Raw genomic sequence first — 25,888 nt, forward strand, 5'->3', positions numbered from 1 at the left:
TTTTCAGCTGCCCTGTGGGCATGCTCCCTGCCACCCTTTGCTCCACTTGTCCTCTGAATGACAGAGTTTTTGGCAGTCAGGAGCTTGTGAGTGGGGGAGCCCTGAGCAGCCTGGCACTGTTCACAGCCACCCTGCTGAGGACAGGAGGCTCTTGGCGCACGGGGGTGGCACTAACCTGTGCCACCCAGAGTCTCGTGGTGACCCCCAGGTTACAGCTGTCCCTGGCCTCGCTGGGGCTGGGACTCTGCGCTCAGGGTGCTCCAGACTGAAGCAGGGACATGGCACCCACCATTCTGCCTGTCCCAGGAGTGTCTCAGGGCCAGTGATGCCCGTGGGCAGGCACCCATCTCTGCAGCTGGGGCTCAGCCAGCACCCAACCATCTGTGCAAAGGGCCTCGAGTGCCTGCCTGGTGCTGCCAGTGCAGCTGTGGAGAATCCCGAGGAAAATCCCTGCTGGCACCCACAGTGGAGCCCCAATCCCTGGGTGCTGCAGGGGCAGGGCAGGGTGGGCATTGCCCCACAGGTAAGTACGGTGTCAGAGACACCCAGTCCCACCAGTAGCCCCAGCAGTATGGGGAGAGATGGACTCGGTGTTGTACCATCCTGGGCAAAACAGGATCCCTCAAACCTTGCCCTGGCAGAGGGGGTGGCACCTCAGTGCCTGTGGCAGTGACAGACCTGGTGACTGGTGTGACGCTTCCCTGGTGGCACTGCAGGCAGCAGGGGCTGGGCACTGGGCAGTCTGCAGAGATGCCCACAGCCAGTTCCCCTGGCGGGGTGACACTGCCAGGAGAGGTGACACGTCACCACCATTGTGTCCTGTCAAGCCTGGGTGCTGGCAGCACAGCCAGCACCCACCCCGCCGTCCCCGGGGGAGAACTGACCTTACCTTTTCCATCCCCACGAACGACAAACCTTGTCCCCCAAACCCCAGAGAGTATTGCAAAGACCTCGACTTGTCGGATAACAACACCGAATTCCTGGAAAACTTTATTGCCCTCATGGAAAAGGTGACCCCAGACTCCAAGCAGTGTGAGTAGTTGGGATGGCTGCTGGGGGGGCTGCTGTGGGGGTCGGGGGTGGACGGGGATTCAAGGGGAGGGGGAGCAGGGGATAAACTGTGCTGGGTTGGGATCCTGGGAGCTGCTGCACAGTGGTTGCTGGGACAGAGCTGGGCACATGGGTGGCCCTCATGGGGTCAGCTCTCACCTCCTCCTCCTCTCCAAGGCGACAACTTCCTCCTGCACAACCTAATCCTGGACACGGGTATCACACAGCAGCTGGTGGAGCAAGTCTGGAAGGACCAGGACCTCAACACGTAAGTGCAGGGAGATGGCCCGGGGTGGGCAGCGCTGTCTTGGGACAGATGAGGATTGGGATGGGCTGTGGGGGCAGGGGCAGAGCAGCACCCCACTGATGGCTGGTGTACCTGGCCCCTCTCCTTGCAGGTACAGCCTCTTGGCTGTCTTCGCAGCCACCGACGGGGGCATCACCCGTGTCTTCCCTAACAAGTGAGTGTCTGCCCTGCACAGTGATGTGTCTGCTCCTGCTGGGCCATCTCTGGTGGGACCAGGGATGACAGTGACAGCCATGGCTGTGGCTTCTCCCTGCCAGGGCCGCAGATGACTGGGAGGAGGAACCGGAGCCCTTCAACGCCAGCTTCTACCGGAGGAGCCTGGACAACAAGGGCTACATCTTCAAGCCACCCTACCGAGATGGTGGGTGACAGCTCAGGGTGACAGGGTGTGACTCAGGCTGCTGCTGGCTCTGTGTGTCCCCTGATGTCACCCCTGCCTTCCACAGCTGGCTACCGGGGGCTGGACCTGGAGAACAACACCATTGGGATCCTGGTGAGCACCGCCGTGGAGCTCAGCATCGGGGGCAAGACTCTGAAGCCCGCAGGTAGGCAGGGAGCTGGGCGCCCTGGTGCCAGGCTGGGGGTCCCTGCAACCCCTCCAGGCTACAGCTCACCCTGTCTCCCCACTGCCCCAGTGGTGGGGGTGAAGCTGGACCTGGAGGCCTGGGCTGAGAAGTTCAAAGTGCTGGCGAGCAACCGGACAGACCGAGACCAGCTGGGCACCCGCCGGGTACGTCCTGGGCTGGCACAGCCAGGGAACTGGGGTGGGGACAGGGCAGGGAGGGAGCTCTGCTTGCTGGGGGCACTGCTGGGACATGCTGCCTGTGGTTGTAATGGCTTGTTCCTCAGGGTTCCTGTCTCCAGCCTCTGGGGACACCACCCTGCATGTCCCCTTCTGGCTGGCAGGACAGCTCTGGGGGGATGACCATCCTGCTAACCTGTCCCTCTGCCCTGCTTTTGGTTGACAGTGTGACCCCTCAAGCAGCTGTGAGATGGACTGTGAGGCCAACAACAAGGTGGGTGGTGGGCAGGGGTGGGGGCAGCTGGTGGGGGGTGTATGGACTGGCTGGGAGAGGTCCCTGTCCCCTGCTTACCCAGCCTCTGCACCCACCCTGTGCCCTGCTGCTCCCCAAGCTCAGCCAGACCCAGCCCACCTCTCAGGGATGAAGGTCTGGGGGTTGCCCATAGACCCCCTGCTCCCTGCACCCAACCTGGGTGCTTCTGGCACTGAGATGCTCTGAGACTTGGGGACACTGTGCTGACCAGGCTTGGATGACACTGCCCTCCTTCCCCAGGACCTCATCTGTGTCCTCATCGATGATGGGGGCTTCCTGGTGCTCTCCAACCAGGAGGACCACTGGTACCAGGTGAGGGTGCCCGCAGCTCTCCTGGGCATGGATGCCAGCTGAACCCTTGAGCTCGTGGCTGTGACACAGCCCACTCGAGTCCCCTCCAGGGGAGTCCATGCCACGGTGGCATTTGGGTGCAGATTCGGTGCCCATTTCAGGTGGGCAAGTTCTTCAGCGAAGTGGATGCCAACCTGATGTCTGCCCTCTACAACAACTCCTTCTACGCCCGCAAGGAGTCCTACGACTTCCAGTCCGTCTGTGCCCCCGAGGCCCCCAGCAACACGGGCGCGGCGCCCCGCGGCGTCTTCGTGGTGAGCACCCACGGGATGGGGCATTCCAGGTGGTCTGGGAGCTCAGGGACCCATGAGCATTTCCCCAGTGCCCCTCATGGGCACCTGCTGGCTCACTGCCCCCTCTTTGCCCACAGCCCACCGTGGCCGATCTCCTGAGCCTCGCCTGGTGGACCTCGGCTGCAGCCTGGTGAGTCCTGCCGTGTCCCCTCCCTGGGGCCATTCCTGCTGGGGAGTGACACCGGGGTGTCCTTGGGGCTGGGACACCTGAGTGGCCACGCTTTGCTTCCCCAGGTCCCTGTTCCAGCAGTTCCTGTACAGCCTCACCTACAGCAGCTGGTTCCAGACGGGTCAGTCCTGGGGAGCTTTGAGCTGGGGGTGGGCAGGGCTGGGGGGCTGGTGGCCTTTGTCCCACAGCGCTGTGCTGGCACAGAGGAGGTGGTGGGGGACGGCATGGAGGCCAGGGAGACGAGCTGCATCATGAAGCAGACCCAGTACTACTTCAGCACCGTCAACGCCACCTACAACGCCATCATCGACTGCGGCAACTGCTCCAGGTGGGTCCATCCCCACTGTCCCCCCTGCACAGGGCTGGGGACACCCCAGGGTGTGCCAAGGTGCCTGTGCAGCAGCCTGTGTGGGGGCTGTGCAGCATTTGGGGGGACTGTGATACCCGGAGGGGAGGACAGAGAAGAACAGGGTGTCCCCATGGGCTGTGGGGGATGGAGTCCCCAGGGATCCTCTGCGTGGAACCAAGCCCTGAAAGCCATCAGTGCTGAGCCCCCTCAGCATGGGGATGGGCAGGGAGGTGGAGATGAGCATGGGGATAGAGACCAGAGCAGGAAATGGGGATAGGGACAAGGCTGGGGACAAGGACAGGAGTGCAGACAGGCATGAGGTTAGAGATAGGGATGAAGCTGGGGACAGGGATGGGGAGAAGGACAGGGACAGTGATGAAATTGGGTCTGGGGAGATGCTGCTGGTTCAGCAGGGCTGGCAGCTGGGGGGGATTGGGGCAGAGGGTAAGGGGGGGTCCCACTGCCTTCGCACCCCCAGGCTCTTCCATGCACAGAGACTGGCCAACACCAACCTGCTCTTCGTGGTGGCTGACAAGCCCCTCTGCAGCCAGTGTGAGTCTGTCAAGCTGCTGCAGGCAGAGGTAAGAGGTATCCTTTGATGTCTCAGCTGCATCCCACTGCAATGTGGTGGCAGCGAGGTGGGGGGACGTGTAGGGTCTGTGGGACAGGCAGCGGGGCAAGGACCTGTGGAGCTGTGGAGTTTGGCAGGGGTGGAGGGAGGTGGCTCGTGTCCAAAGGGGCTGGGGGTGCCCTGCAAGCCCCCACTGCCCTGTTCCTGGTGGTTTCCTTGACCTGCCAAGCCCCCCCGAGGGACCCTAACCAGTGTGAGCTGGTGGACAGGCCCCGCTACCGGAAAGGCCCCCACATCTGCTTCGACTACAATGCAACAGTACGTGGGGCTGGCCCTGGGGAGGGGTGGGCAGTGGGTATCCTCTGGGGGGGGGCAGAGCCATGGGGGGTCCCCTGGGGGAAGTTTGGGTTCCCCCTGAGCGGGGAATGGAGCCGTGGGGGGATCCCAGGGGAGCAGAGCTGAGGGGTTCAGCCCTGAGGGGGAAATGGAAAGGGGAGTGTCCCCCCGGGAGGAACAGCGCCATGAGGGGTGTCCCCCAAGGGGAACAGAGCCATGAGGGGTGGGGGGACCCCTCTGATGGGGGTGTGGAGCCCTGGGAGGGCGGGGAGGAGGGCTCAGGAGCCCTGGGGAGGTCACAGCTCTGAGGGTCCCTAGGAGAGCAGTGCCATGGAGTGCCCTCCTGAGGGAAAGCGCAGAACCGGGGAATGCCGGGCAGAGCAGCCCCAGGGCCGGTGCTGGGGCTGTGCTGCAGGGCAGGGGCTCTCGGCCTGCAGGGAGGCGGCAGATGCACCCTGGGGTGCCGAGGCACTGCTGGGGGTGCCCCACGGCCCCTCTCTCTTCACCCCCGCAGGAAGATACCTCAGACTGCGGCCGAGGGGCTTCCTTCTCCCCGTCCCTGGGGGTCCTGCTCCCGCTGCAGCTGCTGCTCCTCTACTCCAGCACCAGCCGGCACCCACTGCCCCCGGCCGCCTGCCTTTAGCCCCCCGGCCGCCCCCGCCAGCTCTCTTTTCTTTCAACTTCCATCTCCCCGCCCGTGCCCGGCCCGGTGGAGCGGGAGCGCCGTGCCCTCCGCCGCCCCGGGACCCCCGGTGCCGCCCCGCTCTCCCCGCCGGCCGCAGCCAAAGAGGAGCCGGGGAGCGGCGGGGCTCCGGCACAGCGGGCACCGGGCACCGCATCCCCCCGGCCGCCCGGACTTGGAAAAGTGGCGTCGGTGTCCTCCGCCCGCGACCCCCCATCCCCATCCACCTCGCCTATTTTTTTAGCCTGAAGATTTTAAAGCAGATCTTTCTACATCGAGTTTCCAACATTTTCACCTGGAGACCGGCGGGGTTTATTGTCAGCAACGAGGACACATGGGAAAACAAACAAACAAAAAAAAAAAGAAAAAAGAAAAAAAAAAGGAAAAAAATGGGGGAGGGGGAAGGAAAAAAAAAAAGAAAAGAAAGAAAGGACTTGACTGTGCGGGTCAGTATCGTTTGTTCTGGCGGTCCCCAGGGCGTGAGGGGCAGCTGCAGCACCCCTGGGCTCGTCCCTGCGGGCTGGGGCTGCGGGCGGGCGGGGACAGCTCGGGGACAGTGGCCTCTGCCTGCGCCGGGCACACCTCCGTGCCCCGGCCGCTCGCTGGGCTCAGCCGTCCTTGGGCACAGACACCGGGGTGAAAAGGAGGAGGGAAATGTGTTTTGTTTCTTTTCCGTTCTGCAGATCACTGTGAATCCCGCCCGCTCAGCCCCGCCCTGCCAAAGCGCCCGCGCTGCCTGTCCCCGGGCACATGGCCCGTGTCCCCGTGTCGCGGGGGTCAGGGCACAGCCCCGGCGCGTGCCGAGTGCCACATGTCCCCACAGGGCCGCGGGGACAGGGGTGGCCCCGCAGCGTGCCGGGTGCTGTCCCCCGGCCAGTCCGAGCCCGCTGCTCTGCCCCGCACACGCGGCCCGGGCGGTGACAGCCGCGACACCCAGTGCCACCCCCGCTGCTCCCGGCAGTGCCGGGGGGCCCCGGGCAGCCCTGGGGACCCTCACCAGGGGAGCCCCCTCGGCACGGCCGCCCCGGGGGGCTGGGGAGGGCGCCGGGCGCTAATTAGTGCTGGGGTTAATTAATGGTCATTCTGCTTGTAGCTTTCTCAGTGTGTGTTTGGTTACTGTCTCTGGGAACCGTGTTTGAACAGATGGCTCTGTGTTACCGGGAGTGTGTGTACTTCTGTAGTCTAGTTAGGTGCTCTGCCAGAAAACCACCACTATACATACCTATAAATATATACATATATAGTCTATTTTAAGTTAAAAACCAATGAGACGAACGGGCGGCGTGGCCCCGGGCCCCCCGTCCCGCCGGGGTCACTCCTGCCCTGTCCCCACCCTAAAGCTTCTCTCTGCTCATTCAAAGGTTTTTAATTGATTTTCTTTAATTTATTTTTAATTTCTTTGGGTTTCTTTTTTTTTTCTTTCTTTTTTTTTTTGTACAGAAGAGTTGGAAAACTAAAAAAAAAAAAAAAAAACAACGACAAAAAGACAATTTGTAAGATATCGTGCGTGTGACTCCTTGTAAAATATTTTCAAATGGTTTATTACAGAGACTCAGTTATTAAATAATGTTCATATTTTCACTTCACAGGCGGTGGCTGTCATTGCCCGGGGCCGTGGGCACGGCTGGGGGGGCACAGCACGGGGGGGCACAGATATCGGGGGGCTCCTGCAGGTGGGACACTGCCCTGAGCGGCTGCACTCGGGGCAGGGACACGGGACAGGGACACGGGACAGGGACACGGGACAGGGACCCCGCGGAGCCCCGGGCTCACAGCAGGGGCTGGGGCCCCGTGTCCCCCAGGGCTGTGTCACCCTGCCCACGCCCCACTCCATGCCCGGGTCCCCCTGTTGCAGGGGGTCAGTGTCCCCTAGTGCGCTCCGTGTCCCTATCCCCATCTCCCGGGATTTTTCCCCCCATGACCGTGTCCTGCCACCTCCCTCCCCCACGTCCCGCCGTGTCCCTATTGTGTCGGTGTCTCCACCCCCTTCCCCACGTCCGTGTCGCTCGTTTGTCCAATGTCCCTGTCTCCCCTCCGTGTCCCCCCGTGTCCCCCGCCCGCGTGTCCGGTGCCGCCCCGCGCTGCCAACGTGGCCGGACTACAAGTCCCGACGTGCCCCGCGGCGCCCTGGCCCCGCCCCCGCGGCAGCCCCGCCCCGTCGCCCCCGTTCGGCGCATGCGCAGCGGGGCTGTTTGTCCGCGCCCGGCCTGGCCCAGCGGAGGGTCCGAGCGCGGCCTGGCCCGAGGCGGCGGCGGCGGCGGGACACAGCGGGGCCGGCCGGGGGCTGCGCGGGGCCCGGCGCGGGGAGGCGGGCGGGTGGGGCCGGGCAGCCCCCGCGGGGCCGCCCCGTCCCGCCCGCGGGGCCGAAGATGCGGCGGTACCTGCCGGTGGCCCGGCAGCACTTCCTGGCGGCGCTGGCCGGCACCAGCGTGGTGGTGAAGTCGCTGAGCGCCGCCGCCGTGCTGCTGTACCTGCTCTCCTTCGGGCTGGACACGGCCTACGGGCTGGGCGTGACGCCCGGCTACCTGCTGCCCCCCAACTTCTGGGTGTGGACGCTGCTGACGCACGGGCTGGTGGAGCAGCGCGCCTGGGGGCTGGCGGCCAGCCTGGCCACGCTGGGCACGGCCGGGCGGCTGCTGGAGCCGCTCTGGGGCGCGCTGGAGCTCCTCGTCTTCTTCGCCGTGGTGAACATCTCCGTGGGGCTCCTGGCGGCCCTCGCCTACTTCCTCACCTACGTGGCCTCCTTCCACCTCCACTATCTGTTCGCCGTCCGCATCCACGGCGGCCTGGGCTTCCTCGGGGGCGTCTTGGTGGCCCTCAAGCAGACGATGGGGGACAGCACCGTACTGAAGGTGCCTCAGGTCAGAATGAAGGCTGTGCCCATGCTCCTGCTCCTGCTCCTGGCTCTGCTGCGGCTCGCTGCCCTCGTCGAGAGCAATGTACTGGCCTCGTACGGCTTCGGGCTCCTCTCCAGCTGGGTCTATCTGCGCTTCTACCAGCGGCACAGTAGAGGCCGCGGAGACATGAGCGACCACTTCGCCTTCGCCACTTTCTTCCCCGAGATCCTGCAGCCCGTGGTGGGGCTGGTGGCCAACCTGGTGCACAGCGTGCTGGTGAAGGTGCGGTTGTGCCGCAAGACCGTCAAGCGCTACGACGTGGGTGCCCCGTCCTCCATCACCATCAGCCTGCCCGGGACAGACCCCCAGGACGCCGAGAGGAGAAGGTACCCCTGCCCTGCCCTGCCCTGCCCTGCCCTGCCCTGCCCTGCCCTGCCCTGCCCTGCCCTGCCCACGGGATCGTGTTTAGGGACAGCGAGGGTACAGTTTAAAATCCAGCCAAGGAGGAGGGGGGAGATTGAGGTGCAGGAGGGGCCTTCTCGATGTGGTCTGCCATGGAGGTGGTGGGACATTATTCTGCTCTTCCAGATGTGGAGCAGCAATGGAAAGGCAGGGGAGACCCTGGGAAAGGGGCACACAAGGTTAGGGGTTCTCGCAGAAGAAAGGGACAGCCTGGGACAGTGACAATCCCTACTCATGGCGGCCTTCCACCAGTTCACCCTGGCCCAGGGGAGGGCAGTGAGTCAGCCCCACAGCCCAGCCCTCCAGCACAGCCAGCACTGGCCTTCCTGACTGCTGGCAGGAGGGTTTGGACAGGGTGCTGGCACTCCCTTTTCCCTGCCCTGCTTTATGCCTTGATTCCCCATTCCCGGAGCTGCCCTGGTGCTGACAGCCTCCACGTAGCATGAAAACTCCGTGTGAGTAGTCTGGGAGCCGGAGTGGGTTTCTGTGGAACAATCCCAGGCACTCCAGGTCTTCCCCAGCACTACTGAACCCACCCTTTCCTGCCGGGAAGGAGCCAGGGGCTGACTTGCACAGTGCCCCATGGTGCTGACCTGCCCGCGTGCCCTTGTCCTGCAGGCAGCTGGCCCTGAAGGCTTTGAACGAGCGGCTCAAGCGAGTGGAGGACCAGTCAGCCTGGCCCAGCATGGAGGATGATGAGGAGGAGGCGGCGGCGGCAGCGAAGGCTGACAGCCCACTGCTGCCCGAGCCCGGCACGGCCGGGAAGAGCCCCGGCCAGGAGTCCAACCTCATCAGCTTCCAGGACGCCCCGGCCCAGCTGTGAGCGTTCCCCTTCCCGCCCTGTCTCCGTTGGAGAGCTGCTAATCCCCCTCGCGTCCCCCGGGGGCGGGACTGCTCCCGGTACAGGCAGGGGGATACCTCATTCCAACGCTTCGCTGCTGCTCGCGGCCAGCACCAGGCACCCGGGACAGTGACACTGCCACCACCGTGAGGACAGGGATTCCTGGAGCCACTCCCTCAGCCGGGGCAGGAGCGGGGCCTGTTCTGGGAGAGGGACGCAGGGCTGATCCCTGCCCCAAGCCGCTGTGCTGGCCCTCGTGGGATCGAAGTCAGCTTCTCCTCTGTGCCAGGGCTTGGCCAGAGCACTCAACACTTATTTTCTCCTTTCTGAAGGTAGTTTTGAGTTTTGCCCTCCTTAACTGAGGCAGTGAGAAGGCTGGTGGGTTTCTCTTCCAAATGTCTTTCCCGTGGGAGCCTCCCCCCGCCCCAGCAGGAGCTTGCCAGGGCCGGTGAGAAGTTTTGTTGGGTAGGAGGGGACAGGACACTGGGCAGGAAGAGGCCACCCAGCCCCTCGTGGTGGTGCTCCAGCACTGCCAGCTCCAGGCTTTGCACCGTGGGGATTCTCTCCTCCCTCTCCTGCCCCCTCCCCCTGCCAGGAGCTGCTGCCCTTGGCTGCTCCCTGGCTAATCCGTTTGCCAGATTACACTAGGAGCTGGAATTAATTTTACAGTGGGACTCTAGCTGCTTCCTCTGGCAGCAGGTTTTCTTTCCTGCAGGTAGGATATGGGCTCCCCCCTTCTTTTCCCTCCCTCTTTGTTGATGGAGTTATTTTCCTGGATGGAGAGGATGCTCCCTGCAACAGCCTCCACAGCCCTGATCCAGTGGGCAGTTCCCAGCCCGGGATGCGGATCAGCAGTGTCATGATTATTTTTTTAAAGGACCACACGAGAAGGTTTTGTCAAACGGGAAGAACACAGACGTTTGGGTATCAATAAAGAGTTCTTTGAAAGCGCTGGCTCCTGCGGCAGAGCACGGGCAGGGTGGGGGACCCGAGCAGCCCCTGGGGAGGGGCTTCCTGCCCAGGTGCTCCAGCAGGGAGACATGTCTGCCTGACCCCAGAAGTCATCCCACCCAAGAAGTAAAGAGGGCTTGTTGCGCTCTAGCTGCCTGAAATTTTTATTGAATAAAAGCTCTGGATACAGAGGAATTGTTCAGCCTGGGAGCCGCTCCCAGCTCTCCAGCCCTGCCGGGAGCAGGATGCGTGCTGGAAGGAAGGCTGTTGTGCCAGCAAGGAGGTTTCTTCCTGCCTCCCCAAGGGTTCATTGCCCAGGTCTGTGCCTCCCCCCGTGCTCACACTGTTCCCTATGACTTGCTGGCTGCATGCTCCCAGCCCGGCTCAGTAATCTGCTCTGTAAACTGACCCCACCCCTGCAGGCCGAGCCCAGCCCACGGAGGAGGGGTTTGTGCGTGGCACTGGGTGTCCAGACCCAGGGCCGTGGGGCAGAGCTGCCCTGATCCCAGGGACTGCCCGTGCCATGGGGACACACGTGCTGCTGTACCGTTGCTCGGGTGCCACCCCCCTGCCCCAGCCCTGCCAGGGCTGAAGCCACAACCGTGCCCTGTGCTCTCCTGTCACGCTGCCCCCGCGGCAGGAGAGGCAGCGTGGTGCCTGCTGCAGCCTCCCGGGAGAGAAGGGACTCCCTGCCCTCCTCACCAGGATGGCCCCTGGCCTGCCTGCTCCAAAGCAGCCCTGCGTGGGAAGGGAAAAGGAGCAGGAATCCTGAGCGAGCCCTCCACTTCCCAGCACTGAGCACCAAGCTGCCACAGGGACTGGCAGCTTTACCTGTGCCAGGGAGCATCCCCACTGAGGCAGGGGTGAGGTGTCACACGCATCTGGAGCGGCTGCTCCCCGGGGACAAGACACTACGGACAATCCAGGACTAAGGAAAGACGAGTAGGTAGAAACCAAGTTCCAAGGAGACCCTGTGCGAGCAGGGGGGCTGCCAGCTCTCTCCAAGGGGAGACCCAGCTCGCTGTGGGAAGTTCAGGTCAGCAGCAAGCCCTCAGTGCTGGCTGCGCTTGCGGTACAGGTAGGCATTGCTCACCTGGTTCATGATAACCAGGCTGGTGACGAGGGGACACAGCATGGCGAGGTACCACGAGGCACCGGTCACCGTGGTGGTGAACCAGAGGGAGCACATGCCCAACATGAGGCTGGCACAGCCCAGCAGGTAGCCCACCAGCCCTGAGGTTGCGTGGTACAGCTTCAGCTTGGCCAGCGTCCAGTTCTTCATCAGCTTGGGGTAGAGCAGGAGCACGCCCCCGGCGCACTGCCCGCCGGTGTACAGCACGGCCAGCAGCCCCGTCAGCCCGTGCCAGGTGACAAAGTGGCCCTTGCCGTTCAGGTGCTTGTTGTAGGTAATGATTCCCAGCCCCAGGAGCGCGCAGAGCAGGGCGAGCAGCTGCAGGGCCCAGTGCACCCGCACCCGGACCTTGCGGGAGAAGGAGCGCAGCAGCGAGGTCTCCGGGGAGAAGATCAGCAGCGCTTCCGTCATCAGGAACGAGAACTGGGGGGCAGAGGGCAGCGGCATTGGCACCGGCCAAACGGCCCTGCGCCGGGGCTCCCGGGGCCGGGCACCCACCGCCCGGGGCCGGGCACCCACCGCCCGGGGCCGGGCACCCACCGCCCGGGGCCGGGCACTCACCGCCCGGGGCCGGGCACCCACCGCCCGGGGCCGGGCACCCACCGCCCGGGGCTGGGCACCCCCGACCGGGGCCGGGCACCCACCGCCCGGGGCCGGGCACCCACTGACCGGGGCTGGGCACCCACGGCCGGGGCCGGGCACCCCCGACCGGGGCCGGGCACCCACCGCCCGGGGCCGGGCACTCACCGCCCGGGGCCGGGCACCCACCGCCCGGGGCTGGGCACCCACCGCCCGGGGCCGGGCACCCACCGCCCGGGGCCGGGCACCCACTGACCGGGGCCGGGCACCCACTGACCGGGGCCGGGCACCCACGGCCGGGGCTCAGCCTCCCGTCAGCCGGGGGCTCCCGGGGCTCGGCACCCACCACCCAGGGGCTCCGCCTGCCGCGGGGCAGCGGCACTTACCGCGAGGGCCATGAGCAGCGGGTGCCAGGAGAAGAGACCTGCAAGGGAAGCGCAGGGTGAGCTGAGCTGAGCTGAGCGGAGACATCCGGCCCTCCCCGCGCCCCGGGCCCGGCCCCGCCGGCACTCACTGGATCCGGGCCGCGCCAGCACGGCCACGGCGGCGGGGAATCCCAGCGCCACGAGGTGCGCGGCGGAGCCCGAGACCACGCGCAGCGAGCGGTACAGGCGGGACTCGGTCTCGGCCGTCAGGGCCATGTTGGCCGGGCGGGCGGAACCGCCGCTGCCGACATGGCCGGGCCGCGGCGCGAGTTCCGATTGGCTGAGGCGGACTGTCCGTCAGCGCTAAGTCCCGCCCCACCGCGCTGCGCCGCCGCTGAGTGGCGGGAAGTGCTGTCGCTCAGCGTGAGGGCCCGCCCCGCCGAGTGATTCCGCGGGAGCGGCGCTACGGTGGCCGCCGGGGCTGGGCCGCTCCGCTCCGCCATGGGTGGCCGCATCGAGTGCGTGTTCTTCAGCGAGTTCCACCCCACGCTGGGGCCCAAAATCACCTACCAGGTGCGGGGCGAGCGGCCCGGGGCGCGGGGGCTGGGCCGTGAAGGGGGCGCAGGGCGGCGGGACGGGGCTCGGCTGGAACGGAGCCTCCTGTGCCGCCGCAGGTGCCCGAGGACTTCATCTCCCGGGAGCTGTTTGACACCATCCAGGTGTACGTGATCACGAAGCCCGAGCTGCAGAACAAGCTGATCACCGTGTGAGTGCGGGCAGGGCCCGGCCCGGGCCCGCTGCCGGGCCCCGGTAGCCCTGCAGGGCCGGCTGGGAGCCATCCCTGTGGGGGACTCGAGGCTCGCTGCGGGCGTAGGTGCAGGTCGCAGGTGTCCCCACAGGACGGCCATGGAGAAGAAGCTGATCGGCTGCCCCGTGTGCATCGAGCACAAGAAGTACAGCCGGAACGCTCTGCTCTTCAACCTGGGCTTTGTGTGCGACGCCAGGGCCAAGGCCTGCGCGCTGGAGCCCATCGTGAAGAAGCTGGCTGGGTACCTGACCACGCTCGAGGTGAGCCTGGGCACGGCCAGCCTGCCTCCCCATGCCACACAGCGTGGGCACCTCACTGGGCATTGCTGGGACGGGCTGGTTTGACAGTGAGGAGGGGTGGTGCTGGTTTCCTACAGATTGCTTCTGTTCTGAAGGAGAGCAGGATCTGGGCTCCCGGAGCCAGTGATCCTGTGGGGAAGAGCTGGCTTGACTTTCTGCTCTCTTCAGCTGGAAAGTGGATTCATCTCCAACGAGGAGAGTAAGCAGAAGCTGGTTCCCATCATGACCATCCTGCTGGAGGAGCTGAATGCCAAAGGGAAGTGCACCCTGCCCATAGGTATGGCGAGGACAGGACCATGCTGGGAGACAGCTGGGCCATTCCCTGCCCAGGCTTGCTCTGCCTGTGCTGCTCCCTGCAGCTCCCTGCCTGCCTGTGCTTGGAGCTGGGGCTGTCTGAGCCAGCCTTGCCCTACCTGGCTCCAAGGGACGGGTGGGATGGGGTTATGGGCTGCACATACCTTGTTCTGTGTGCCGCTGTGGTGTCCTGGGATTGATGGCTGCAAGCTGCTGAGGGAGCACTGTTGTGCATGGAGACTGAGCGTTCCCTGTCCCGGCAGATGAGTCGAACACCATCCACCTGAAGGTGATTGAGCAGCGCCCAGACCCCCCCATCGTGCAGGAGTACGACGTCCCTGTCTTCACCCAGGACAAGGACGACTTCTTCAACTCCCAGTGGGATCTCACCACGCAGCAGGTCCGTGTGCTTCACGCTTTGAAGGGGGTCTGTTTCCAGACCATCAGGGGAGTTGGGCTGTCCTGGGCTGTCCCATGTTTGTGCATGGTTTGGTGCTGCCCTTGGCTTTGTGCTTGGCCTGTGAGCAAATCATTCACCAGCACGAGGCTGAAGCACTCTGGGGATGGAGCCTGCCCATCCCAGGTGCTCCCAGACCCAGGGGAGCTGCTTGGGCTTCAGGGCGATGCCTCACTGCTCTCCGCCCTGTTACCTGCTGCCCTCCCAGATCCTGCCCTACATCGACGGGTTCCGGCACGTGCAGAAGATTTCGGCGGAGGCCGACGTGGAGCTGAACCTGGTGCGCATCGCCGTGCAGAACCTGCTGTGAGTGCCTGCAGGGGCTGCTCGGCCCCGGGGTGGGGCTGCCGGGAGCCCCTCTCACCTTTCCCTGTCCCCTGCAGGTACTACGGGGTTGTCACGCTTGTCTCCATACTCCAGGTGGGTCAGAGCATGGGGCTGGGAGCAGATTTGGGCAGTGCCTGGGGAGGGTGAACGGGGTTGGAGGGGGCTGGGCCTGTCTCTCAGAGCTGCAGCTGAGCAGGGCTGCTCTTCCATCACCCTCCAGTACTCCAATGTCTACTGCACCACACCGAAGGTCCAGGACCTGGTGGATGACAAGTGCCTCCAGGAGGAGTGTCTGTCCTATGTCACCAAACAAGGTACAGGGACCCTGCCTGGGGATGCTGGCCCAGGCAGGGGGGCAGGGCAGCTGAATGGTGACTTGTCCTTGCAGGGCACAAGCGAGCCAGCCTCAGGGATGTCTTCCAGCTGTACTGCGGGCTGAGCCCTGGCACCACCGTGCGAGACCTCATCTCCCGCTACACCCTGCAGCTCCAGAGGGTGGATGAGAGGTCAGAGCCCTCCTGATCGGTCCCTGAGGGCAGTGGTGACACTGGGGGTGGCAGGGAGAGTCAGCAGGAAGTACTCAACTCTGTGTGTGTAGGGTAGGAAACATGAGGCAGTGGGGGGGAGCAGAAGGGAGTGTGGGGAGCTGGGGCATTTGGCACCTCGGCATGGTGGTCCCAGTCTCTTCCCTCCTCGTCCCCAGGAGGCTCATCCAGTTTGGTTTGATGAAGGGCCTTATCCGGCGGCTGCAGAAATACCCTGTCAAGGTGGCCCGGGACGAGCGCAGCCACCCGGCCCGGCTGTACACGGGCTGCCACAGCTACGACGAGATCTGCTGCAAGACCGGTGCGGGCCCGGGGGACCGGGGATCCTCTGCTCCGTGTGGGACACACGGGGTGGCTGCCTGCCCACAGATGGGGTCCTGCCCCTTTGGGAGCCTTCAGGGAGATGGGACTGTGGGCCAGGCTCTTTTCCCAGCCAGCCTGCCAAGCCCGTATTGCCAGGGGCAGGGCTTGGGGACTGCACCCAGCCACCCTCTGACACCGCTGCCAGGCACTTCGCTGACACCACGCTGTCTTACTCCCCAGGCATGAGTTACAAGGAGCTGGATGAGCGCCTGGAGAACGACCCCAACATCATTGTGTGCTGGAAGTGACTGACACAGCCATAGCCCCCGCTAGAGCCGTGTCCCCTCACGCGTCCCCCGCTGTCCCCGGAGCGCCCCGCTCCTCCGCGCCGCCAGGGGGCGCCATTGCCCGCCCCGCGCCCCCGCTGCAGCCGGCCCGCGGCGAGTCCTCCGCGCCGCCAGGGGGCGGCGGCGGCGGCGCGGTTGCCAGGGCGACGCGGACGCCATGGCCGCCGTGGCCGGGCCGCTGCCGCCCGCCGAGGCCGAGGCGCTGGTGCGAGCCCTGCGGGGCTCCGAGCTGCGCGACATCGGCGGGCAGGGGTGCGGGGACACGGCGATGGGCTGTCTGTGGGGGGAGAACATGAAAGAGGGACTTTAAATGCGGGGGGTCCCCTTTGGGGCTGTGGGAGCACAGGAGGGGGGCCCAGTTTTGGGGCCTTCGGTGGGGGTAAGGAGGGGTTCCCAAAAGGTTTTGGGTAGAGGGGAGGAGTCCTGGTTTTGAGGTGACTCCAGGGGGTCAGGGTGGGGTGGGGTGAGAGAAGGGGCTGCAATTCTGGAGCGTTCCTGGAAGGACTGGGGGAGATTGGAGGGCCCGGGGTGAGGAGGGGTCCCAGGTCTGAGTCTCTGTGGGGGTGTAGGGGTGATGGAGAGGCTCCCCCTGTGCTGTGGTGTCCCCAGTGAGGGTGCTGGGGGCAGCCAGGAGGGCAGGGCTGTCCCGGGGAGCTGCAGCCCCGGCTCAGGGCACAGCGTGGGGCCGGGGGCTGCAGGAGCAGGTTTCCCTGGGACCCTCGCCAAGCCAGCCCCAGGGCTCTGGGGCACTGCTGTCCTCCCGGCTGCCCCCAGGTGGCTTCGGCAGCACGAGTACGTGGAGAAGCTCAACATGCACGGCATCCTGAGCGCTTCGGCGGGCCAGGAGCAGCTCCTCACCGAGCTGCTGGTCACCCATGCCAAGGTGAGCCTCCCTGGGGGCAGGAGTGACCCCCGTGCTGGGCCTTGCCCTGTGGGCAGCGTGCAGTTTTGGAATAAAGTGCCGAAGACTCTGTTGTGTCTCTGGAAAAGACGTTTGACTGACGGTGTGCCAGTTTTGTTTTTTAAAAAGATTAAAGGTCAAGCTGTGGTATTTCTACTTGTTGGTGTCTGGTTTCTCTCTTGGAGGTTGTTTTGGTCTCCTTGGTGCACTGGTCCCTCCGGTTGCAGGTCTCTGCTCTGTGCCTGAGGGGTCCCAGTCCCAGGCTGTGAGGTTGCCTGGACCTGCCCAGCTCCTTGGGGTCACCCTGTGCAGCCCCAGAGCTCTGCCCTGGTGTACAGAGGGTGCCCCAAGGCCTCCTCCTCCCTGGGTGCCTCCAGTGTGGCTGACCATCGGCACCGAGCTGGTTCCCCTGGTCTGAAAGGCTTCACTTGCCATCCCTCCCCTGTCTAGATTCCTGTTCTCATCGGGGAGCTGGTCTCTGTGGAGGTCTGGAAGCACAAGGTCTTTCCCGTGCTGTGCCGGCTGGAGGACTTCAGGCCGAGGAGCACCTTCCCCATCTATGTGGTGGTGAGTACAGGGGGTGTGGGAATGGCCTGCAGATGGCTCAGGCACTGCTGTGCTTCAGAATAAATGTCACCCTGGAGGTCTCAGAGCTGAGGGTGTGCATCTCCTCACGCTGAGGTGGGCAGTGGGACTCAGAGGGAAGTGCCTGGCTTCCCAAAGCCCGTAAAGCCCATGGCCTTGCCCCCAGGAGGGACAGGGGCTCACTCCCAGGGAAGCTTGGCCTGGTGGAGAGCTGTCCCCTCTCCAATCCCACACAGGGGCTTGCAGGAGCTGCTGGGTGGAGCAAAAGCCATTCCTGGAGGCAGCTGTGCTCCTGGCTGTGGCTCCCAGTGCTGCCTGTGCTCCCAGGCAGTGATACCCCTGGGGTATTCCCCCTCTGAGCACTGTTTCTCTCTTGCCAGAGGCTCTCCAGTGTTATGTGCCTCTGGGCTAAGAAAAATGTAACTTTTTCTCACTGAGCTCCTGGGACCAGGGGTCCCTTGGGCCATTCTTGGCAAGGGAATGATCTCCAGATCTGGGCTTCCTTACAGGGGGATGCAGCCCTTGACCTGAGGAAAATCTCCCTGAGGCTTGGAGGTTTTAACCCATTTTCTGTCCAGACAAACACCTTGCAGGGCCAAGGTGGTGCCTTCCTTGAGCAGCTGATTGCCTCAGGGCAGCTATTCCATAGCTCCCAGTCCTGGACAAGGCTGTCTGCCCCAGCCCCAGGCCTGGGAGAAGCACAGCCATGCAGAGCTCTGTCCCAGCTCTGTTCTGGTGCCAGAGCCTGCAGCTTGCCCGAGGGCAGTGGTTGTGCTGCCCTGCAGCACAGGCTGAAGAGCCCTGAAGATCCCTGCCTGCTGGGAAGTGTGGCTCTCCACTGGCATGTTGGAGTGTCACAGGCATGTCAGCATAAATACTGACATGAGCTGCATGAACTGGAGCTGTTTTGAAGGCTGCATCACTTGCGTTTTTCTCTTTGGCCACAGCAACATTAGCAGCTTCTCAGAAAAGCCCTTTTCCCTGTCCCAGTGCCACGTCCCAGTGCTGCTCCACTGTTACTCACTCCTGCCATTCTCCTCCCACAGCTGCACCACGAAGCCTCCATCATCAACCTCCTGGAGACAGTGTTCTTTCACAAGGTGAGACACAGGTTCAGCTTTCCCCAGGTGGGTAGCCCCTGGGGGTGGAAGGCTGTGGGGACTGAGGCTGTGTGAATCCCCTGTGGTTGTGCAGGAGATCTGTGAGTCAGCAGAGGACAGCATTCTGGATTTGATCGACTACTGCCACCGCAAGCTGGCCCTGCTGGCAGCTCGGAGCACCAAGGCACCAGCAGTGACCTCAGCAGGGCTCCCTGCTGAGCCTCTGGCCAGCCCCTCATCCATGCAGGTGAGGAGAAAGCCCTGGAGCTCCCTGGGGACGTGTGTGGTGAAGAATGTGGGCAGCCTGCAGAGGCACAGGGAGGCCTTTGCACCTCCTGCCCACCTCAGAGGGTGTCTGGTGCTTCCCTGTGCCTGTGGCTGCATCCACCCCCACCCACTCTGCAGCCTGGCTTCTGCCCTGTCTGGTGCTAGTGCCAGCCTGAGGCTTCCTGCAGGACACGCTGGAGAGTTGATGGGCAAAATATTCAGCAGAGGGCTTTGCCCATTTGCTGTTGCTCTTGGAAGCTGTGTGATATCTCTCCCTGAAGTTTGGGAAGCCACCCCGGGTCAGGCTGCCAGTATAGCCAGCCAGGGTTAACCATGAGAGGGTCTCCTAACAACCAGGAATCGTCCTCATGTGCTTCCCCCAGCTCCCTTTGTTCCCTGAGAAACACCTCCTCTGAGCTGGTGTGGGCCAGCAGTGATCCCAGAGCTGTTCCAGCAGGTATTCCCAGGCTGACACACACACAGCCCTTCCCAGAGCAGGAGCTGCCTTTGCCTCTGGTGCTTCTCAGCACCTGGAGCTGCACATCGGGAGGAGTATCTGGAAGAGCAGGGTTAAAGGGAGAGCCTGAACCTCCCCTCGCCTCCATCCTTTGGCTTGTTGCCCAAGCACATACTTCTCTTTCAGAAAAGGGAAGGAAGTGGAGGGATCTGGAGCACAATAGGGATGTTTTCCAGGAAATGTTTTCCCAGCTGGGGAGGGGAAAGGGGTGTTTCTGTTACTGCTTTTGACACGAACACAAAAACCCAGACCTTCTCTAGCCAATAGGATTCTCAAAAGCTCTCATCTTCCAGAGAGCCTGGTTTCCTCTGATTCATTCCAGCCTCTCCTGACCCTGTGTTCAATAACCCCTGTGAAAAAGCTGTTCCTGCCATCTCCTGGGTTGTGGAGCCTGTTGTCCTTTGGAGCTGTGTATGGTGGTAACCCCTGTGCTGTTGTCCCCTCAAAGCACAGGCAAAAGATAATCCCTGTCTCAAGGCAGCAGAGATGAGGTCTGGATGCCAGGAGGAGCTGTAGGACAAACCTCAGTAGGGCAGTTTGGAGAGGGGGAGGCAGGGAAGAGCCCACAAGGCTCTGTTAGTAGCTGTGGGGCACCAGTACAGGGAGCAGAGAGCTGCTTCCCGCAGAAATCTGGACAGCAACTGTTGCAGTGGCTCTGCTGAGGTCAGCTCTGCACACCGAGTGTGAGCTGCATCTGGGGCTGGAGAGAAGCTCTGCCTGAGCCAGCAAGAAGGACTTGGCACCTCGAAAGAGGCTGAGTCAGGCCACTGGGGGATGAGTGGGGTGTCCGTGCTGTCTGGGAAGGGAAGGAGCTGGGCTGGAGAGCATGGCACAGCTGTGGGCTGGGATAACCACAGGCAGATTTCTAGCTGGCTGTTCCCTGGCTGGAGGGAAGAGGCAGATCCAGGAGGGGTGGACACAGGACTGCAGCTGCACCAGGGCCAAGTTCCTCCCTCCTCTTCCTCCTCCTCTGGTTTCTCTGCTGATCATGCAGCTCTCCTCTCCTTCAGCCCTCACAGGGCCACAAGATGGTCCCAGAAAGGGGGAGAGGCAAAATTTGGGACCAGCCCCTTCCAGGGGTGTTCTTGTGCAGGAGCACTGCAGTCAGCAGCCACCCACGACCCGTTAGGGGCAAGGACATGAGGGAAGAGCAACTGCAGGCTGCAAGCACTTCTGTGGCTGCGCTGGCAAACAGGCAGTGCTGGCACAGTTGAGACAAGAAACTGTTTTTCAGGGCTCTGTTTTCCTACCCAGACTGTGGTTACCAATACAGTCAACAGCCTGTCTCTCTGTAGCTCCTGGGAAATGGGGCTGAAATCCCAAGGCTGATCCTGTCCCCCCACAGGAGCTGCAGAAGCAGGCAGAGGTGATGGAGTTTGAGATTTCCCTGAAGGCCCTGTCCGTGCTGCGGTTCATCACTGACCAGCTGGACAGGTGGGTGCCCAGGAGCAGCAGAGGATGTGCCCAGCTCTCCAGATGGGATTCCTGTGGGGTCACAGCGGGTGCCTGCACCCCCTTCAGCAGCTGGCTGTGCCCACAGTGGCAGTGGCACTGTGCTCTGGGGGGCAAACACAGCAGCAGCCCACCCTGGGGCTACTCCTGGGAACTCAGATCAATGTTTCTTTCCTGCCTCTCCCAGTTGCCTCGGGGAGCATTTGTAGATACAAATTCTGGCATTAACCTGTGAGTGCCATTTCTCCCTCTCTGTCATATCTGCAGTCTGCCCCTGAGTGCACTGACACGGATGCTGAACACCCACAACCTGCCCTGCCTCCTTGTCGAGCTGGTGGAGCATTGCCCCTGGAGCTGCTGGGAAGCAGGTATGGATCACACCCCACGGTCTCTGGGACACCCTGTTGCTGTGCTGGGGTGTGATCCACTGAGGGATCTGCTGTAGGAGCCCTTGCAGTGTTCCCCCTTCCCTCCAGCTCCTCAGTGCTCCCTGCCTGAAGCGGTTCAGCTGGAGAGCAGCTGCAGCACAGCTGGGCTGGGGGCCCGGCAGTGCTCCCAAAAGCTGATCCTCACACAGGGCTGGGTCTCTCTGAGTGATCACAGCCAGCTCTGGAGCAAAGCACCTCGGCCAGCCCCACGTGCTCCTCTGAGGACTCTTCTGGACACAGAAAGACCAGAGTGCCGGTCCCAGCCTCCCTGCACCTTTTGGGGCAGCACCCACGCGAGCCAGCCGTGGTCTCTCACAGGCAGCAAACATTGCCCTGGTTCTGCTGCTGGTCCCTGAGCCTCACTCTTGCCAAAGGCCCCTGCTCAGGCTGTGCCCATTGGCTGTGGTCCCGCAGCTCTGCAGCCAGGCACGGCCCCACAGCCCCCAGAGCCCCCATGGCCCCTGCCTCCCCTGCAGTGGGGCACAGCTGGGGCGTGGGAACCACACTGCCCCAGCCCCGCTCGGGGGTCACAGCGGGGACAGGGCAGGCACAGCTCAGGGAAGCACGTGGCTGTGCCTGCCGGGAGCAGCCCAGCTGGATGCAGGAGCTTTCCTCCTTCCTCCGGCCAGGAACACATCCCTTCTCCCTGCCTGTGGGCTCGGGGTGTGAGAGGGAGCTTTGATCCAGGGCCCCGAGGGAGGGACTGGAAAGAGGCACAAAGGCATTTCCAGGCTGTGCACATGCAGGGTCACATCCTGCTCCATCCCCTAGAGCCACACAGTGGCTGTTGGAGCTTGCTTTGTCATTTGTCACTGTTACAGTCATGCTGCTTCTGGCTTTGCCTGGCAGGGGAAACTCGAGAAGAGTGGCCATGGTACCCCAGAATGGGTCTCTCCACCCACTCTGCTGTTGCAGCTTGGGCTGCCCTGCTGCCCACCAGTGCTCTACACTCCTGGCCAAGTACAGAGGGAGATGTCTCAGGGATCTTTTGTTCCTGCCACAGCAATATTGGTTTCATACATGTCTTTTCTGCTTTTCATGTTATCTAATATTTTGCCTCAGTACCAAGTAGGCTGCTATGTGGAGCAAAGGGTGGGGAAACTGAGGCAGGAAGAAGCAGAGGGCGAAGCGAGGCAGTGAGCCCAGGCCAGCATCCCCCTTCTGAGCTGTCTTCCCCCAGGCAGCACTGTGTCTCCCTGGTTCTTCTGTCCCTCAGGCAAGCTCAAGAAGTTTGAGAATGGCACATGGCACGTGGTGCCCCCTGAGGACCAGGTGAAGATGACCAAGCTGGATGGGCAGGTGTGGCTTGCCCTGCTCAACCTCCTGCTCAGGCCCGAGTGCCAGCGCAAATACCGCTTCGATGGCTTCAACAAGAGCCAGCTCCTCAAGGTAGGACCCTGCAGCACGACAGCCCTGGGCCCTTGCCAGCACTCCAGATATCTGTGCCCATCCTCACTGCGGGCTCCAGGAGCCAGTGGTGGGAGAACAGCAGGTCTGTCACTGTGGCAGCAGCAGAGCTTGTGTTTGTGCGTGCACCTTGTGAGACCCCCACTGGTCTCTCTGCCCCTCTAATCCCTGCTCTTGCCCTGCTGCATCCCCAGCTCTGACTCCCTTGTCCTGACACTTCTCTGTTCACTTTTGTCCTCCCTCCACGGCCACAGCTCCGTGCATTCCTGACAGATGTCCTCATTGACCAGCTGCCCAACCTGGTGGAGATGCAGAGATTCCTGAGTTACCTGGCAGTGACAGACCCTGCTCCCCCCAAAAAGGATCTCATCCTGGAGCAGGTATCCTGTGGCTTTTCCTTCACCCCTACAGCTGCTCTGGATAAGTCTGACGGCTCCCTACCCTTTTTTTCTTCCACCAAGCTCAGCTCTGGAGTGATGATGCCCTGGAAAAGCAGCCAAGTCCCCATTTCAGTTACATCCTTATTGCCAGCAAAGGGACATCATGATCTCGTGATAGAGTCTGGAGTTAAACTGGTCCCAGCTGGTGTCTGGGCCTTTGGGAGTTAGGCCATGAAGGTCTTTAAACAGCCAAGAGGTTCTTGGGGGTTTTAATTAATGTGGTGGTAATCTCTGGAGAAAAGTGTTTGTATGTGTTACTTACTGCCTTCTTGTGAGCTAAGGGGAGAAACTGAGTGTGGGGCAGATCTGCAGAGAGGCTGCTGAGAAGAACTGGGAGCACAGAGGCTCTTCCCCACTGCCAGAGGCTCCCACACTGCTTCCTGAGGAGATGGGTCTGCTGGGCAGTGGCTGTCGGGGCTGTCCCCAGTGGGAGCACGCTGTCCCCAGTGGGAGCACACTGTCCCCATGGCAGCTGGCTGTATGGCGTGGCAGGAGGGTGGTGTGCCCTGCCAGAGGTGGCTGTGGCTGAGTTGGAGGCATGGCCCAGGCTGGGAGCTGGAGCTGGGGAAGCTGCAGACTGGCAAGCTGAGCTGCTGGGGCTGGGGATGGCAGCAGGGTGGGGGTGGACATGGATTCACAACCCGTGCCTTGACTGCCAGTGTTGGTGGCACAGTGACAAGCAGCTGCCATGCTGGGGAACTCCTCCAGCTGCTGCCTTTCTCTATAGTTCTGCTTTTGTGCTGGTGCTGCTCCTGCCCCTGCCAAGGCTGGGGCTGGGCCTGGGGACAGGCATGGGCTCCCTGCTCTGCCCAGAGAGTGCTGAACTCACTCCTTGTTGCTGAGCCAAGCTAAGGAACGGCCTTTTTCCATTTGACTGCTCCCAGAGCAGCCTCCTCCCCTTCCTTGGCTATTTTTACTCTGCTGGAGAAGGCAGCGCTGTTTGAAGCATGGTTCCCTCCAGAGCCTGAACTCAGCACGCTGCTCTTGGCTGGGATGTTTCCTTCTGCCTGGCCAGCCCTTCCCCGGGTGTTCATCTCAGGGAAGTGACGAGCGGAAAAATCTGCTCAGGCAAACGGCTCTGGAGCACGGGGTTCACGCCGCTGCCACACGCAGGGTGCTGAGGTCCCAGGGCTTTCATCTCAGCAGCCCAGGCCTCAAGGCTGAACACTCATTCCCAGCTGGACCCCGAAGGTTTTGCCTTGTTTCACCTCAGTGCCCACTGGCGGGTGGATCTGTCCCCTCCATGTACCCAAAAGCACACCCTGGCCACCTCTGCCTCTGCCCTCTGCTTGCCCTCCTGCAGGGCCATGCTTCTTGTGCCCAGGGCTGGCTGCCTTCTCCCCAGGCCACAGCACCCTTTTGAGGCTGTTAACACCTCCTCCTCCTGCCCTGCCTCTCCCACCAGGTTCCTATCATCAGAGACCATATCCTCAAGAAAAACTCAGGGAAGTGGGAGGCCATTGCCAAGCACCAGGTGAAGCACGCCTTCAGCCCCACCGAGGAGGAGCTGAAGCTGCAGGCACGCAGGTGAGGCTGGAGCAGGGGTGCAGAGTGCCCAGGGGGGCCAGTATCCCCATGAGCAGGCTGGAGCTCAGCACTGGGAGGACAGAGGGGTCTGTGGCCCTGGCTGGAGATGTCCCCTCAGTGGCAGGGTGCAACAGGGACAGCTCACTGCCACCCAGCCATTCCCTGTAAGCAGCCTCACCCCTCTCTGCCTGCACAGGTGGGCACAGACCTACAGCCTGGACCTGATGGAGGCTCTGGCCCCCGACAAGCCCCGCTGCAGGGTGTGTGGTGCAGAAGCAGCCAAGCGCTGCTCCCGCTGCCGCAACGAGTGGTACTGCTCACGGTAAGGGAGCCCTGCCACCCCACGGGGCCCTGCAGCCCCCTGGGCCCCCCTGCAGCCCCCTGGGCTCCCCAGAGCACCACAGGTCTCACTGGAGAATGCTGTGGGAGGGCCAAGGAAAGCCAGGGCTCCCACCACTGCTCAGCACCACTAGCTCTCCAAATCTGGTGGGAGGCTGGTGTGCTGGGCTGCTGGTGGAGGAGGTGCTGGTGAGGGTTGTGTTGCAGCTGCGAGGTGCTGAGCTGCCTCTGCCCACAGCAGCAGCAGTGACAGGCTGGGTTTTCCGTGGTGACACTGCCTCCCTCCTCCCCACCTTGGTGGGGCAGGAGTAGGAAAGCACCCATGACCCTGCGGGTGCAGGTGACAGGCTGGGATGTGGCAGCTGGGACGGTGGCAGTAAATTAAATCTCTGGTCCTGAACCATCTGGCAAGGTCTGGCGTTAAACCTTCTTAACCCCCAGGACTGGGGCCACATCCACGCCCCTCTTGGTCTAATGCTGGGCTGTATCAGCTCTCCCCCAGCTCCCAGAGGGGTGCGGTGCTGGAGTTTGTCCTTCTTGCTGCTTTGCCCCCAGGGATGGATGTGACTCCAGTGCCCCTGACAGCAGCTTCCCCCTCTGCAGGGCATGCCAGGTGCAGCACTGGCAGAAGCACAAGCCTGCCTGCAACCTGATGGCCGAGGTGGCGAGGAGTGCGGATGACCTGTGAGGAAAAGTGGTGTCTGCCATCTGGCCCAGAGAGGCAGAGATTCCCCCACTATGCAGCCCAGAGCTGGCAAAGGCCCCTTCTGCCTGCTCCCAGCCCCAGGCAGCACTAGCCAGGGTCAGCCTCTCCTCTCCCACCACCCCACCATGCTGCCTTCTCCAATAAACCTCCTTGTGCATCCCACAGCTGCTTGGCTTCTGCTTTTTCTCTCCTAGCTGAAGGTAACAAGCTGCTTCCTCCCCTCCCTTCCACACAGTGAGAGGCGTGTGTCCCTTTTCCCCTCTGCAAAAACAGAATCCCAGAGAACCCCAAAAAGCCTGTAAGGTTGTGGTTACCTTACTGCAGCTGGGGAGGGAAGGGAGTGAGAAGGCTCTGTGCTGCCTCTTACCATCGTTAGAGCAGCGTGGGGAGCAGAGGATGTGGTTTGCACGAGCATCTTGCTGCGAGAAAGAGTTTCTTGGGTATTTGTCATCTCCCACCTTGCAGGGACAATTCACCCCATTTCCTCTCCCTTGATGTGATGTTAGCAC

The 25,888-nt window shown here is 62.8% G+C and overlaps 5 protein-coding genes across 8 annotated transcripts in view; 4 read left to right on the top strand and 1 right to left on the bottom strand.

Moving 5' to 3' along the window:
• The window catches only part of CACNA2D2 (calcium voltage-gated channel auxiliary subunit alpha2delta 2), a 207,928-nt gene extending 201,179 nt beyond the window's left edge, over nt 1-6,749 (top strand). For both annotated transcript variants that reach the window (XM_064432366.1, XM_064432367.1), the window contains 15 exons: nt 935-1,032; nt 1,228-1,318; nt 1,449-1,511; nt 1,615-1,718; nt 1,804-1,902; nt 1,993-2,087; nt 2,326-2,373; nt 2,653-2,724; nt 2,865-3,017; nt 3,134-3,186; nt 3,291-3,346; nt 3,430-3,553; nt 4,053-4,162; nt 4,375-4,463; nt 4,996-6,749. In XM_064432366.1, the coding sequence (XP_064288436.1) occupies nt 935-1,032; nt 1,228-1,318; nt 1,449-1,511; nt 1,615-1,718; nt 1,804-1,902; nt 1,993-2,087; nt 2,326-2,373; nt 2,653-2,724; nt 2,865-3,017; nt 3,134-3,186; nt 3,291-3,346; nt 3,430-3,553; nt 4,053-4,162; nt 4,375-4,463; nt 4,996-5,124 (1,384 nt within the window). In that variant the 3' untranslated portion in view covers nt 5,125-6,749. The remainder of the gene's footprint in view (nt 1-934; nt 1,033-1,227; nt 1,319-1,448; nt 1,512-1,614; nt 1,719-1,803; nt 1,903-1,992; nt 2,088-2,325; nt 2,374-2,652; nt 2,725-2,864; nt 3,018-3,133; nt 3,187-3,290; nt 3,347-3,429; nt 3,554-4,052; nt 4,163-4,374; nt 4,464-4,995) is intronic.
• Nucleotides 6,750-7,357: 608 nt separating this feature from the next.
• On the top strand, nt 7,358-10,251 carry TMEM115 (transmembrane protein 115). The gene is made up of 2 exons (XM_064432372.1): nt 7,358-8,386; nt 9,081-10,251. The coding sequence occupies exons 1-2, from the start codon at nt 7,533-7,535 to the stop codon at nt 9,283-9,285; spliced, it is 1,059 nt and encodes a 352-aa protein (XP_064288442.1). The 5' UTR covers nt 7,358-7,532; the 3' UTR covers nt 9,286-10,251.
• Nucleotides 10,252-10,400: 149 nt separating this feature from the next.
• LOC135307852 (transmembrane reductase CYB561D2) lies at nt 10,401-12,729 on the bottom strand. Its single transcript, XM_064432374.1, has 3 exons — nt 12,480-12,729; nt 12,352-12,389; nt 10,401-11,809 (listed from the first exon to the last, which is right to left on the bottom strand). Exons 1-3 carry the CDS (start codon nt 12,604-12,606, stop codon nt 11,306-11,308), a joined length of 669 nt encoding a protein of 222 aa, XP_064288444.1. The 5' UTR covers nt 12,607-12,729; the 3' UTR covers nt 10,401-11,305.
• A 20-nt stretch (nt 12,730-12,749) lies between these two features.
• On the top strand, nt 12,750-15,743 carry NPRL2 (NPR2 like, GATOR1 complex subunit). The gene is made up of 11 exons (XM_064432371.1): nt 12,750-12,903; nt 13,005-13,096; nt 13,230-13,398; nt 13,606-13,714; nt 13,995-14,131; nt 14,397-14,494; nt 14,572-14,608; nt 14,736-14,829; nt 14,904-15,021; nt 15,219-15,361; nt 15,604-15,743. The coding sequence occupies exons 1-11, from the start codon at nt 12,832-12,834 to the stop codon at nt 15,669-15,671; spliced, it is 1,137 nt and encodes a 378-aa protein (XP_064288441.1). The 5' UTR covers nt 12,750-12,831; the 3' UTR covers nt 15,672-15,743.
• Nucleotides 15,744-15,843: 100 nt separating this feature from the next.
• Nucleotides 15,844-25,541, top strand: ZMYND10 (zinc finger MYND-type containing 10). Of its 3 annotated transcripts, XM_064432369.1 has the most exons (12): nt 15,844-15,962; nt 16,485-16,593; nt 17,062-17,178; nt 18,243-18,296; nt 18,391-18,543; nt 20,426-20,514; nt 20,800-20,900; nt 22,177-22,349; nt 22,622-22,747; nt 24,213-24,334; nt 24,531-24,656; nt 25,277-25,541. In XM_064432369.1, exons 1-12 carry the CDS (start codon nt 15,868-15,870, stop codon nt 25,359-25,361), a joined length of 1,350 nt encoding a protein of 449 aa, XP_064288439.1. In that variant the 5' UTR covers nt 15,844-15,867; the 3' UTR covers nt 25,362-25,541. The 3 variants fall into 3 exon arrangements, with proteins under 3 accessions (XP_064288439.1, XP_064288438.1, XP_064288440.1); XM_064432368.1 differs by lacking the exon at nt 15,844-15,962 and having other exon boundaries at nt 16,145-16,593; XM_064432370.1 differs by lacking the exons at nt 15,844-15,962; nt 24,531-24,656 and having other exon boundaries at nt 16,145-16,593.
• The last annotated feature ends 347 nt before the right edge of the window (nt 25,542-25,888 follow it).

This window comes from Passer domesticus, chromosome 9 (assembly GCF_036417665.1).
Source record: "Passer domesticus isolate bPasDom1 chromosome 9, bPasDom1.hap1, whole genome shotgun sequence".
Classification (NCBI taxonomy): Eukaryota; Metazoa; Chordata; class Aves; order Passeriformes; family Passeridae; genus Passer; species Passer domesticus.

What these genes read in the sequence shown, in the direction of transcription:
- TMEM115 (XM_064432372.1), top strand. Translation starts at nt 7,533, where the DNA reads ATGCGGCGGTACCTGCCGGTGGCCCGGCAGCACTTCCTGGCGGCGCTG. An exon ending in CAGGACGCCGAGAGGAGAAG is followed by an intron (nt 8,387 to 9,080) that starts GTACCCCTGCCC and finishes CTTGTCCTGCAG; the next exon opens with GCAGCTGGCCCTGAAGGCTT.
- LOC135307852 (XM_064432374.1), bottom strand. Translation starts at nt 12,606, where the DNA reads ATGGCCCTGACGGCCGAGACCGAGTCCCGCCTGTACCGCTCGCTGCGC. An exon ending in GCTGGCGCGGCCCGGATCCA is followed by an intron (nt 12,390 to 12,479) that starts GTGAGTGCCGGC and finishes CTTCCCTTGCAG; the next exon opens with GTCTCTTCTCCTGGCACCCG. An exon ending in CGCTGCTCATGGCCCTCGCG is followed by an intron (nt 11,810 to 12,351) that starts GTAAGTGCCGCT and finishes TCTGCCCCCCAG; the next exon opens with TTCTCGTTCCTGATGACGGA.
- NPRL2 (XM_064432371.1), top strand. Translation starts at nt 12,832, where the DNA reads ATGGGTGGCCGCATCGAGTGCGTGTTCTTCAGCGAGTTCCACCCCACG. An exon ending in CAGAACAAGCTGATCACCGT is followed by an intron (nt 13,097 to 13,229) that starts GTGAGTGCGGGC and finishes GTGTCCCCACAG; the next exon opens with GACGGCCATGGAGAAGAAGC. An exon ending in GAAGTGCACCCTGCCCATAG is followed by an intron (nt 13,715 to 13,994) that starts GTATGGCGAGGA and finishes CTGTCCCGGCAG; the next exon opens with ATGAGTCGAACACCATCCAC.
- ZMYND10 (XM_064432368.1), top strand. Translation starts at nt 16,285, where the DNA reads ATGGAGAGGCTCCCCCTGTGCTGTGGTGTCCCCAGTGAGGGTGCTGGG. An exon ending in CCAGCCCCTCATCCATGCAG is followed by an intron (nt 18,544 to 20,425) that starts GTGAGGAGAAAG and finishes GTCCCCCCACAG; the next exon opens with GAGCTGCAGAAGCAGGCAGA. An exon ending in CTGAAGCTGCAGGCACGCAG is followed by an intron (nt 24,335 to 24,530) that starts GTGAGGCTGGAG and finishes CTGCCTGCACAG; the next exon opens with GTGGGCACAGACCTACAGCC.